The sequence below is a fragment of the Gopherus flavomarginatus genome, chromosome 2, assembly GCF_025201925.1.
Source record: "Gopherus flavomarginatus isolate rGopFla2 chromosome 2, rGopFla2.mat.asm, whole genome shotgun sequence".
Taxonomy (NCBI): Eukaryota; Metazoa; Chordata; order Testudines; family Testudinidae; genus Gopherus; species Gopherus flavomarginatus.
The window spans coordinates 113,971,841-113,984,965 of record NC_066618.1 but is presented as its reverse complement, the minus strand read 5'-3'; the positions used below and the strand labels follow the sequence as shown (position 1 = coordinate 113,984,965).

The 13,125-nt window shown below is 41.3% G+C and overlaps 1 protein-coding gene across 2 annotated transcripts in view; it reads left to right on the top strand.

Annotated features, from left to right (window-relative positions):
- The window catches only part of EPB41L4B (erythrocyte membrane protein band 4.1 like 4B), a 279,948-nt gene that overhangs the window by 215,392 nt on the left and 51,431 nt on the right, over positions 1 to 13,125 (top strand). For both annotated transcript variants that reach the window (XM_050937694.1, XM_050937692.1), the window contains exon 20: positions 10,575 to 10,679. In XM_050937694.1, coding sequence (XP_050793651.1) covers positions 10,575 to 10,679 — 105 coding nt within the window. The remainder of the gene's footprint in view (positions 1 to 10,574; positions 10,680 to 13,125) is intronic.

The following is a 13,125-nucleotide window of genomic DNA, read 5'->3' as shown; positions in this document are numbered from 1 at the left end:
TGAGATTTCACACGATGTCCTAAGGACATTTCAGGTGTTTAAATCAATATATAAAAAGGGTGGATTGGAATGAAAACTATTTCTTTCAAAGGAGGCACAATAATTTCCCTGAATATTCAGTTTTCCCCTCCAATCCCTTTGTGGTTTTATCTACTGGGGCTATTTGCTTTCCCTGTGAATCTTTAGTTGCTTTAGCAAAATTGCTTTGTCCAAAATAAACCCTAATCATGACACATCTTTCCACCATGTTCTCCATGTTTTTTGTGTTTTTTTTTTTAAACAATAACATTTCAAAGAGGATCTGCGAGCAGTTTGGACATCACAACCATGATCCTTTGCTGGGGAGGGAATAGGATAGATTTGAACTTGGAAATGGTTCCTGATTTTGATTGTGTTTAGGAGATCCCCTCATCCCAAGGGCAGAAAAGAACTGCCCTTGCCATGGTCTCACACACCCAACAACAACTGGGAGTGAAATTAACAAGGATGCCAGAAACAGCTCCTAACTCTGGGCACTGAACTGCACAGGGAGCAGCTGAGTTTAAACTGTTCTTTTGCAGGCAGCAGCAGCAGGCATCTCAGCCAGTGTCCCTATTGCAAGCTAGAGCCTAGAGGAAAACCCCTGCTGCGGGTGTGGGGGAGGAGTGCAGAGCCTTGTCTGCAGCCTGGCTGGAGGAGGGGGAGGGAGGAGCCAAGAAACCAATATGACAGTGAGTTTTCCCCTTCTACCTGCTTTTATTAGCTCTGTATTTAAGCTGTGCAGCCAAATTCTTGTATTTGTTGGGTATATTAGTATTGGAGAGATCCCCTCATCTCGGGGGCAGAAAAGGACTGCCCCTGCCATGGTCAAACACACCCTCCCCTGGACCCCCTCCCCCCAGCTACTGTGAGTGAAATTAACAAAGATGCCAGAAACCTAGCCCTGGGGGCTGAACCATCAGGGAACAGCTGAGTTTAAACTATTCTTATGCAGGGAGCAGGCTTCTCTCTTCCTCCCTCAGTCAGTCTCCTTTTCTTACCGGTCCTCCGTACCGGCCCGTACCAGCTTACTTTCACCTCTGTATGGACAGTTAAGTGTGCACCTCTGAGCTGTTGCTGTAAGCTCTCTGCAAACACACAGTAATCTCTGCATCAGTTCCACTCATTTCTGAGCATTTCTCTGCAATCATAACAGCTACAGGCTTGTTTAAAAAAAGAAAGTTAGAAAGAAACCTGAGTTTCTGGAGAGCATAATAATCTCTTCAGAAAGGTGCCAGTCTGCTGTACTGATGCATACCAGCTGTTTCTGATCTCTGAAGTTGCATGTGCTGAATCCTATTTAAGACCTTTCATTGATAGAGTTGGCTATCTGCAGCCTTGGAATTTTTCTTAGATGCTACATTTAATAGTAGCCTTCCAAGGGGAGCAGTGGGAGCAAAAAACCTAACTGGCTTCAAGACTGAGTTGAGAAGTTTTAGGGGGGGGATGGTATGATGAGTCTGCCTAGAATGGCATGTAGACAATTTGTGAGTACTAGTAGCAAATATCTCCAGTGGCTGGTGATGGGACACAAAGTGGGGAGGGCTCTGAGTTGCTGCAGAGAATTCTTTCCCAGATATCTGGCTAGTGGGTCTTGGTCATATGCTGAGGGTCTAACTGATTACCATATTTGGGTTCAGGAAGGAATTTTCCACGGGGTCAGATTGGTCAGAGACCCTGAAGGGTTTTCACTTTCCTCTTGCAGCGTGAGGCATGGCTCACTTTAGGGTGACCAGATGTCCCGTTTTTAAAGAGAGAGTCCCGTTTTTTGCGAGTTTTTCTTATGTAGGCACCTATTACGTCTCACAGTTGCTATCTGGTCATCATAGCTCACTTGCAGGTTTAAACTGATGTAAATGGTAGCTTCTCGGTAACAGGAGGTCTTTAAATCATGATTTGAGGGCTTCAATAACTCAGCTCGAGGTTATGGGTCTATTACAGGAGTGTATGGGTGAGGTTCTATGGCCTACAATGTTCAGGAAGTCAGACTGGATGATGGTAATGGTCCCTTCTGGCCTTAAAATCTGTGAGGTTTGAGTCTGAGCATCTCTTAGAAAAACCAGGAACTGAATCAAGATATCCTAAATCCCAGTGTGGTGTCTTAACCATGAGACTGTACTTCTCAGTTCCAAATTCCCCTAATAGTGAATGCAAGGCAGTTATGCACAGCTGGTTTCTTCAGGACCAAGAATATAGTCACCCAGGTAAACACTGTGTAGATCAGAAAGTTCGGCTAGATCAAAAGTGGAGCTGGTTGAAAAAAGTGAGGTTTTTTTCCCTGACAAATTTCACCATTTCCTGGCTGTTTTCATTTCATAGCATTGAGAGTGCCCATTTTTGTGTTTTTTTTCAAAACCCAGGTTTTGGGGAAAAAAGTTTTCAATAACCATTTTGGTTAAAATGTCAATAAAAATATATTATGAAAAAATAGTGAAAAACTAAAAATGTGGCCAAAAATGGTTTTGAAAAAGGCAATTTTAACAGGGAAAAAAAACAAAGCAAAACAAACCTTTTTTTCTCTGAAAAAATTTCGGGCAGCTCTAGAAATGCAATGTGTAGCTAAATATCCGACATCAGTATAGTTCAAATTCAGCAAGGTAAATTAATAGGTTGATCGTTTTAAAGCCAAAAGCCATTTATGTGATCATCTTCTCTGATCTTCTGCATAACACAGGCCACAGAACATCACCTGATAATTTTTGCATCAAGTCCAGTAACTTCTGTTTGAACTACAGCATATAATTTAGAAAACAAATCCAGTCTTTACTTGGACTGCAAGTCATGGAGAACCCACTTACTTAAGCAAGTTGCTTGATTTCATTGCCAGGTGACACATCCAGTTCTTTCTTTCTTGCCTTCAAAGGGGCTTCTCACATCTGCTTAATTACCTTACTGTATTATACCATTAACCAATTAGAGTACCGTGTACTGTCACACTATCTGGTGTGGCTCATGATCGTGAGTGCGAAGCTCAGGGCAGACTCTCAAAAAGCAGGGCAGACAACCCAAAGTGGTGGTCTGTACTATAATTAGATTTCACCAACCCAGTAACGAGGGTGATCTCCTAAAGCACTAATACAGAATTACCTCAGAGTCACAGACAGTCCCCTTGGCATTCCAGCCTATCTTGCCACCCAGGCAAGGGGGACTATGTGATAGTTGGTCACTTTAAAACAAAAAATCACAATAATATTCAGGTTGTTCACAGTCCCAAAGGGCTAGACACTTACTCCTGGTCAGTTGTACTCAGATCTCAAACTGAAGACAACAGCTATAGCCAATCCTGTAATAAACCTAACTAAAAATTTAGTAACTAAGGCCTGGTCTACACTGGTGGGGGGATGGATTGATCTAAGATACGCAACTTCAGCTATGAGAATAGCGTACCTGAAGTCAACATATCTTAGATCGAATTAAAATTACTTACTTTGCATCTTTGTGGTGCTGGATCAATGGCCACGGCTCCCCCGTCAACTTTGCTTCTGCCTCTCGCACTGCTGGAGTCAGCAATGTATTATTGCCTAGGCCAACAAGGCCTAGGCCTAGGGCGGCAAATTTGCAGGGGCGCTCACAACCCCTCCCCAACTCGACCCCTTCCCCAAATCCCCGGCCCACTTCCTCCCCAAGGCACGCCGTGCTTCCCTCCTTCCACCTCCCTCTCAGGATTGCAGCGTGGAAGCGCTGGGAGGGAGGGAGAAGCGAGTAGCGGCGTGCTTGGAGGAGGCAGAGCAGAGGTGAGCTGGGGCCCGTGGGTGCGGGGAGTAACCCAGGGGGACTGGGAACCGCTCCCCACCCCAGCTCACCTCCGCTCTACCTCTGCCATCCCCCAAGCATGCCGCAACTTCCCTTCTCCCCCCTCCTTCCCAGGCTTGCTGTGGGGAAGCAGAGGTGAGCTGGGAGGGTCGACAATTTTTTGAGGGCTTAGGGGTGTCAAATTTGTTAAGCTGCCACTGGCTGGAGTTCAGCAGTCGATGGGAGAGTGATCGGGGATTGATTTATCGCGTCTACACTACATGCAATAAATCAATCCCCGATAGATGGATCACTACCCGCCAATCCAGCAGGTAGGGTAGATGTACCCTTTGAGAATAAATAAGAGAGTTATTTACAAGGGTAAAACAGGAAACACACAAATGAATTAGTCTGAGATTTTAAAAAGTAATACAAGTTTCTATAATAAGAAGCTGTCTATATCCTTTAGTGGTGACCCATGCCAAGCAGTATTGGGATCTCTTGCTTATGTTTAAGAATCTTTGCCCCTCAGAGTTCAGACAGCATAAAGATCCAGTTTCACCTTGTCAGGGATTTTTATCCCCTTCATCCCAGAACAAAAGCTGATAGAACAAGTGTCAATGCCTGCCTCTTCTTCTTGTAAGTGGGGAGGGCAACAGAATCTTTGTCCTTTCGATGTTTTACAATGCCTCATTTGGTTTCAAGCTTGACTACAGGAACAGCACTTACACTAATTAATGCTTTCCCCCCCCAGTTTGGTGAATTACACAATTACAGAGGTTTACAAGGCAAATGCTCAATTTAACTTTATACAATGGGATACAGGCATTATAATTTCGATTAATACATGTAGCATCCTACAAGCGCTCCATAAAGTCTGAACATTAAACATGTTCTAATAACACTAATATCTATTTTAACTAGACTAACCTGCAGGTCAGCCAGACTGGTATCCAGCGATACATTTGTCAGTGTTCAGTGGAGCCTAGGGGCCTGGGCATGAGTTGGAACTGATCTGCCAGCATCACATGTTCCTCTAGCACAATTTCAAAGTACACATACTGGAACTAGAAAAATTTGAACCCTTAAATACTACTGTGTTCTTATCAGCAAAGTAGCTAAATTTATCCTACAAATCTGCTGATGGGAACTCATTTAATACTGCTATTCTCACCTGTTCATAGAAGTGAGGAAAAGACTTCAATCCTGCCTCCAAAGGAAAAATGGCTTAGTTTAAAGGTTAAGTAAATTCATTAGGAAACAAATATATTGCTGTTTTCTTAGTAAAATTAGAAAATCTATTGTTCAAAGAACTTGTCTGTTACCTATAGCCCCAAATCAAATGCTGTTTTTGCTATTTAAAATTGTTTCCATTTATATTTTAATTTGCTAACTAAAAAAAGACATTACTAGTGAAGTCATAAATCATAAAATTCCATTATAATTCTCTACATAATCATCTGCATTAGACATTAGTGCTGGGATTTTCACAGGCTAAGTGAGTTAAGTGCCCAAATCCAACTGAATTTCAATAGGAATGTCCTCTGTGTCTCCTGAAAATCTCAACATGAATAGTGACTGTCCTGACTGCCATAGGATGACCTGATTTTATAGCTGATTTTGAGCTCAGACAGCAGCTGTTGGGCTGAGAGCATTGTTCAAGACATGGGTAGAAAAAGAACTTGTATCACCCTTTCCTGCCAGAACACAGGAGCATTACAGTCTTAGCCTAGACTGCAGTCCGCAGATGTATTTTTGTTCTGGGGAGGAAGGAAGAGAGGGTTGGGTTTTTTCCCCAAAAGGTAGAAAAATAAGGAGCTGGAATGAAAAGAGTAGGGAAATCCCACAAGCTCTGTGCAGACTAGTAAACCACTGCACCTCAGGGGCATACTTGGTTAAGGTCACAATCTGTATGACAATCCAGTAAAAAGGCATTAACTCAGAAAGCAGTTTTCAAATTGCCAGATATTCTTCTTGATAATTAACCCAAGGTTTCAGAAGAGCTTTCCTGGCATCGTAGCAACAGAAACAAACCCATGTTGCTCCTGATCTTTGTATAGCCTTTGCTTAACCAAGAAAATCGAAGTGGAAAAACCTCAGACTACAAACTGAGGAAAGGTGTGGGTTTTGTGTGTGTGTGCGCGCCTGTGTGCACGTGCTTCACTAGTGAGGCCCTTAAGTTATATGAGAATCTTCCTATTAAATAAAATATTTTCTTCTTCCTTCTCTTCTCTCCCCCACACCTTCAAGAATGAATTACATGTTCCCATTCAAAGAGGATGTGAAAGCAACAATCAATCAGTTCAAGCCAGGAGCAGTCCTTTTATACTCTTTTCTCATACTTTGGTCAGGTTCCACTTTAACTCAGTCTGGTAACCTGCCCACTTTGCAGTGAGGACACCGCTTAAATCACTCAAGAGCTGATAGTCCCTCAATGCCTTCTCACTCTGAGGAGTTGGATCGCAGAAACCCATTTGGGACTGCCACCTGATGTGCTTAGACTACCTCTGAGCCTGTTTTCCCTGCCAGGATGGGACTTCAGTGCCCTGCCTGGTTTGAGCAAGACACACTAGCCTGCTACAAACACAGAGCCAGGTCTGAACTACATCTCCCAACAGCTGCAGGCTTAACTGAAAACAGCTTAAGAAGTGCTCCTGTCTCCAACACTCAGATACCCAACTCCCAGTGGGGTCCAAACCCCAAATAAATCCATTTTACCCTGTATAAAGCTTACTTCGCATCCTCATGGTGTATAAAGCCTATACAGGGTAAACTCATAAATTGTTTGCCCTCTATAACACTGATAGAGAGAGATGCACAGCTGTTTACCCTCCCCCTTCCAGGTATTAATACATACTCTGGGTTAACTAATAAGTAAAAAGTGATTTTATTAAATACAAAAAGTAGAATTTAAGTGGTTCCAAGTAATAACAGACAGAACAAAGTGAATTACCAAACAAAATAAAATATAACACACAAATCTAAGCCTAATACAGTAAGAAACTGATTACAGATGAAATCTCACCCTCAGAAATGTTCCAGTAAGCTTCTTTTACAAACTAGCCTCCTTCTAGTCTGGGTCCAGCAATCACTCACACCCCTTTAGTTACTGTCCTTTGTTCCAGTTTCTTTCAGGTATCCTTTGGGGGTGAAGAGGCTACCTCTTGAACCAGCTGAAGACCAAAGGGAAGGGTCTCCCAGGACTTTATATAGTTTCTCTCTTGTTGGTGGAAACCCCTCCCTCCCCCTGTGTAGAATCCCAGCTATAAGATGGAGTCTTGGAGTCATATGGGCAAGTCACATGTCCTTGCATGACTTAGTTCTCTACAGGGACTTTCCCAGGAAAGCTTAGATGTGGATTGGCATCTATCAAGGTCCATTGTTCACCAACTACTTCCATTTACTTGAATTAGCCCTTCACACTATATTGATCAAATCTGCCCTAGGTGCTTTCTACAGCAAACACTTTAAATACAAGCATAGAGCCAACGCTCATAACTTCAGATATAAAAATGATACATGCATGCGAATAGGATGAATATATACAGTAGAACACAACCTTTGCAAAGATATGTTACATGGCATATCTAGCATAAAACATATTGCAGTTATGTCATATTTACATTCATAAGCATATTTCTACAAAGCATTATGGGATGCAACATCACACCCGCAATTCTCAAAAGGCAGACATGTTCTCCCACAGCTGGCTGAAAGAGAACCGTAGACAAAGCTCAGCACAAACCACTATGGGACATTCCCTTGAAACACTTGGACGAGTGCAGGCTCAAAGGGGACACAGTAACTCTTGTAGCGCTTTGCAGTGGGGATGCTCACACCTGAATTAGGCTAAACCCAGATGCCCATTCTAGCCAACCCTTCAGTGAAGACATAACTTTTTACTTTTTGCAAGACTAATGAGCTTGTGAGATTGGAGGAGCTGGTTCACTAAAGCTCCGAGCTCTGGTGAGAAGCGTGCTGTATCTCTAATTTTAGGCAGGTTCTGTTGATGTGTCATGGCAGGCTGACATTCATGATTGTCATTGTCATTCTCACTAGGAAATGCTAGATTATTATGCAGCCTGTCAAGTCATTAAGATGCTCTGTCTTGGTTCAATATCTTCATTCTTATGCTGAAGCAGTTGGATACATTTACAAAAAAATGTTTCCCATAAATTCTTGGCATTGCAAGGGTACCTTACAAGAAATTGTAATATACTATGCTTTTTTAAAGCATAGGCCATCCTGAACCTCCAGAACGTCAGGTTTTGTTCAAATCTGTGTCACTTACTACACGTAATAAGGAAAGTGTTTATATTTGCACATAAAGACTCTATTTTAAATAGCCAAAATAATTACAAGGTATCTCCTTGAGAAGCTATATCTTTTCATGTGAGATAATATATGATTGCTATAGAATTCAAAAGGTAACCATAGAAATTATTCAGCTTTATAGTTCATTCTTTTTTCAGTAATGTCAGTGTGATTTTTTTTTTAGGGCTTTGTACAGGGTTAAAAGCCTGCCATTTTTACAAATTTAAATTAAACTCACTGGCTAGTGGCCTTCAGTGGATGAATGTGTCTGCTTTAAAAGCATGGTTTCTGCTTTTAATCAACAAATATTTCTAAATTTAGACCTAAGGGAAAAATGCTATTGTTTGTATTATATAACCAAGGATTACCATGTTTGACATTCTGCACCCATTCAGTGATATAACACCTGTGAACTACTAAGATTCACCAATGAGGACAACCAGCCAGCTGCTCTCCAGACTGCTGTTAATCACCCACAAATGAGTGTTTCATACTGACAGAAGCAAGAGCATTGAATATGTTCATGCTGGGGGAAATGTACTCAGTGGAAACAGGCAGGGAGGCAGATGGAGCAGTGCAAAGTTTTGTGCTGAGGAAGAAAGTCTTCAGCGGCAACTTAGCCAGCCAGTTTCGAAAAATGGGGGTTAAAAATCCATCTTCTGACATTGGTAGCATCAGTTTAATATCTGATATATGCTCTGTTCAGGGTCTGTATCCTGTATGTGCTGTGGTATGAACTCAATCTGATATCTCAGAGAGATTTGGATCTTTAGGTTGAAGTCCATATAAAAGTGCATCATTACATTTTATTATTGTTCCTTTTCATCTAAAGTAAGAATACAGTAGGCCCTCCACTAATTTACACCTTGACTAATTTGCAGCTCCTGTAAAGTGCACAATCAAATGGTGGTCTCTGCCACTTAGGGTCTGATTCAACGTGCAGTGAAGTAAATGGAAAGACTGATTGGATCAGGCCCTGAACAAGGATTTGATGGCAGAATATTGTAACAAGGGGCTGCTCTTACTAAAATTCCATTGTTTTTGCAGGATATGCTAACAGGAAATTTACTAGCATACTGTGAAATGTCATAAAGGTAAACTGTACTTGTCAAATGAGTGGAATGGTTTGTGTATTTTGGAATAATGCTTATTTGCTTTTTATATTCACTTATGATTTTGCAATATTCAGAAAACCACAATGGGGTTTACACTTATTGATATAAATTAGTAAGGGTCCTCTCTGCTCTATCTCTATGTTGTCTTATGGTTCCTGATGTGTCTGAAATCCTTTGATGTGATAAATTCATTGCTTGCTGACTATACTGTGTGCGTATCCTTTGTATCTCATGTTAGATTTGATATATGATTATTTATTTCTGTTCCTGCTTTCACTGGATTTATGTAATGAATGAAAACTACCCTATTAGGGAACTGCTTTAGAAATGGCAATGCTATCCATTCAGAGCCAGATCCTCAGCCAATGCACATCAGCATAACTTAGCTGAAGCCAATGGAGCTGAACACCAGTTTACATCAGTCGAGGTTTGACCCTCAGATTATTTCATTATACAGGTCTTTGCACATTTAGCCACCCTGCAGCAGTTCTTGTACTGAAAGGATATTGAGGTGTGCTATGTAATACCTCTTTTTCCTAATTATTAAATAATCTGAACGTTACGTCAGTGAAAAGTGACACCAAAACATAGCATTGTGGGCTTCCATGTTATTGGCATTTCAATGATTTCCAGATCAGATTTACATACTTCACAATTCCAAAGATTATTTTTATTCTAATCACCATCCCTACAAACTAAATATGGAAACTGAAAGGCAAGCTTGGTATTAAATATTACAGAATTCTAGCACAACAGCAAGCAGAGCTCTTCTCTGATCAGGACCCCACTTTGATATCTACAGCCATGGTCCACATTCTTACATAACAATCACAGCTACTTCATGTTGCCATCAGTCATATATATCTTTACTTTAAATTGAACATTTGCAATTTCTTTTGTTTCTAGTGTCTTCCCTGGATCTCATCCACTAGCACATCGCTATTGTATTGGTGTTGCAGACACAGCAGGGAAATGTTTAATTTCAAGCAAAGGCTGTTTTGATGAATGATTTCTTTAGTTCATTAATATATTTCTAGCTATATTTATATTTTTTAAAAGTTTTACAAAAACTAATTGTTGGGTCTCTTTAAAATACTGCATTTCTGGGTTTTAAGTTGTTAGCACTGAAGTATCTTTGTTGTGTTTTGCATGGATTTAATATATTTAAATGGTTGCTTCTTTATAAAATTACACAGTATATAGGGCAGTACAACTGTGAACGAAAAATATGTGTGTGTATGCCAGCATGTCAGATTACAATTGGAAGAAAAGGGTGAATTTGCCAATGTGCACTTGCTAAGTCAAGTTAAATGTGTCATTAAATTATAACTTTGCTGACATACCTTAAAATTGCTTAAACAAAGTCATCACCGCAAAAAATTTTCTTGTTTTTAGAAGTCCAGCACCAGTACGACCAGAAACTACACCATCAACAGGCGCTACAGAAAAGCAGGAAATTAAAGTTTCTCGTGTGAGGAAGTTAACGAGACAGTACAGCTTGTGAGTGTTGTACAGCACTATTTGCAAGATTTTTGCTACTACCAAGCTGAAAATTAAAGTCGTGCTAATTATTATTCAAGATATGCCTTCTGAAAGGCGTGAGTGCAATTACATGATAATGATCTTACATTGATATAGTTCCTTTCATCTTTGAGGATCTTGAAGTACTTAAATGAATATGCAATCTACACACACTTAATACCCTACTAAAATGCAAGTCCCTTGTCTTTAACGGTGAACAGAAACATTACACCGTGTTAGAAATTAGGAATTAAAAATCCCTTTTCCACTTGAAATTAGAGGTTGATTTTAAGTAGACAAAATTACTGAAGCCTTACAAAACCTGCAGATTTCAATTCCTTTAGGTTTTATCAATCAGTATGGGCTGGTGGGTCATAGCTGATCATGCTGGAAACAGGGACTGGACATTAGTATCCAGAGTTATAGTAGTAAATATTTTAAAAAATCATGTTTTGGTGGAGCTATAAAATGTCATGCTTCAGAACATAATCCAACCTAGGTTTTGGGGGTTAGGAGGAAATTTTCCATGAAGGGCAGGAGATTTGGCATCTGTTCCTGTAGCATGAACTAGTGCCGCCACTTTATCCCTCTCTGCCTCAGTTGTTCCACTGAAGATAATAATACTTACTTAGTTGCTATGTTTCTTATATAACCCACTCCCACTCAGCATGGCACTCGGTCCTTCTCTGGGCCACGTATAGAGATTGATGAGAATGCTCCATGCTTGGCTAACAGTTTGATCTTTTAGCTCAAGCAGTGGATGCTCATGCTCTTAGGATTAGGGGTCTCAGGTTTGATCCCTGATGCCAAAGAGCAATGAAGTATTACACTTCATTCATTCATTTTTGTAACATCTTTTGAGGTCCTTGGCTGGAACCACCATGTTTTATTATTACTCATTCTTATGGACCAGTCATTGTGGCAAGGGAGACACTGCCACCATGTACTGGAGGGGAGGGACTAAACTGAATGGAAGGAAAGAGGGGTGATACCAACATATATAAACCAAGAACACCAAATTCATTAGGAAGAAAAAAACCTGAATATACAAACAATATGGGATGATAATGCCCAGCTCTTCTGGCTGGGCTAATCTTCCCAATGACACTAACTATGCAACAGTACTAACTGTAGCTTTCATTTCATTTCATTGCATCCAGAAAGATCCTAATAAATATATAGAGAGAGTTACTTTCCCAAATGTAATCACTTTTGTTATGGAACACAGTAGCTACTCTGCATCAACCAGAACTCAGAATATTTTAGGAAAAGAATGGAAGAACTTGAATCAAATTGTAACTATGAAGAGATTTAGGTTGTCAACATATATAGTAAGTACACAAATTTGAATTTGACCAGGATACTAAGGTTAACATATGGGAACATACCCTCATGGCTTGGACAGCAAGACATGACATGAGTCTCTTGCACCATGGTATATCAGCCCATGCTAATTAGAAATCATTGTTTGCAAATGAGATTAAAGAGAGGAATTGACAACTTGCTCCAGGAAAGGAATGCAAGGTACATTACTCCCTGCTAATATAGGAGATGACACATGGCATGGAATTTGGCAGCATTTTGCAGAAAGATTTTCACAAGGTTGTCTGCTTGTTATGAATATCCAGTGTGTCTCAAACAAATGTGCTTCTCTTAAATTAGGCTTTGCTTTTACAGCTCTTTCCTTAGTTAATCAGATTTAGTATCACAATGGAGAAAAATTCTCCCACAAGTGTAGAGACCTATCTGTCTCACACTATTTTGCAGGGTCGCCCAGAGGATTCAGGGGGGCTGGGGCAAAGCAGGGGAGCTGCAGCACTTGTACTCACCCTGCGGCGGTCCGGGATTTCGGCAGTGGGGGGCCCTTCAGTCGCTCCGCATCTTCGGCAGCACTGAAGCCCCCCCATCACCAAAATGCTGCTGAAGTTCTGGAGTGCCGCTGGGTCAGGACTGGTGGGGTCCCTGTGGGGTCCAGGGCCTGGGGCAAATTGCCCCACTTGCCCCCACCCCCTCTGGACAGCCCTGCTATTTTGAGACAGGAGAGATCAGGAACTTATTTACAAGGTCAGCAAATGGAGGACTGAGAAACAACTGTGAGGGGACAGGTATTTGAGAAGATAATAAGTGGGACAGATACATTGGAAATGAAGGTTGGTCTTATGGTTTAACCACAGTTTTGGAAGTCAAGAGACTTAAATTCTAATCGAGGTTAGACGTGAAAGTAAGCTGGTATGGTCCAGTACGCCATGCTGGACCGCACCGGCTTCTGCAGTGGGGATTTAAAGGACTCTGGGCTGCCTGCAGCTCTAGCGGCAGGGCTAGGGCCGGGTTTTAAAGGGCTCAGAGCTCCCCGCCGTTGCGGGCAAGATTTAAAGGGCTTGGGGCTCCCCGCAGCAGCAGGAGCTCCGTGCCCTTTAAATCCCAG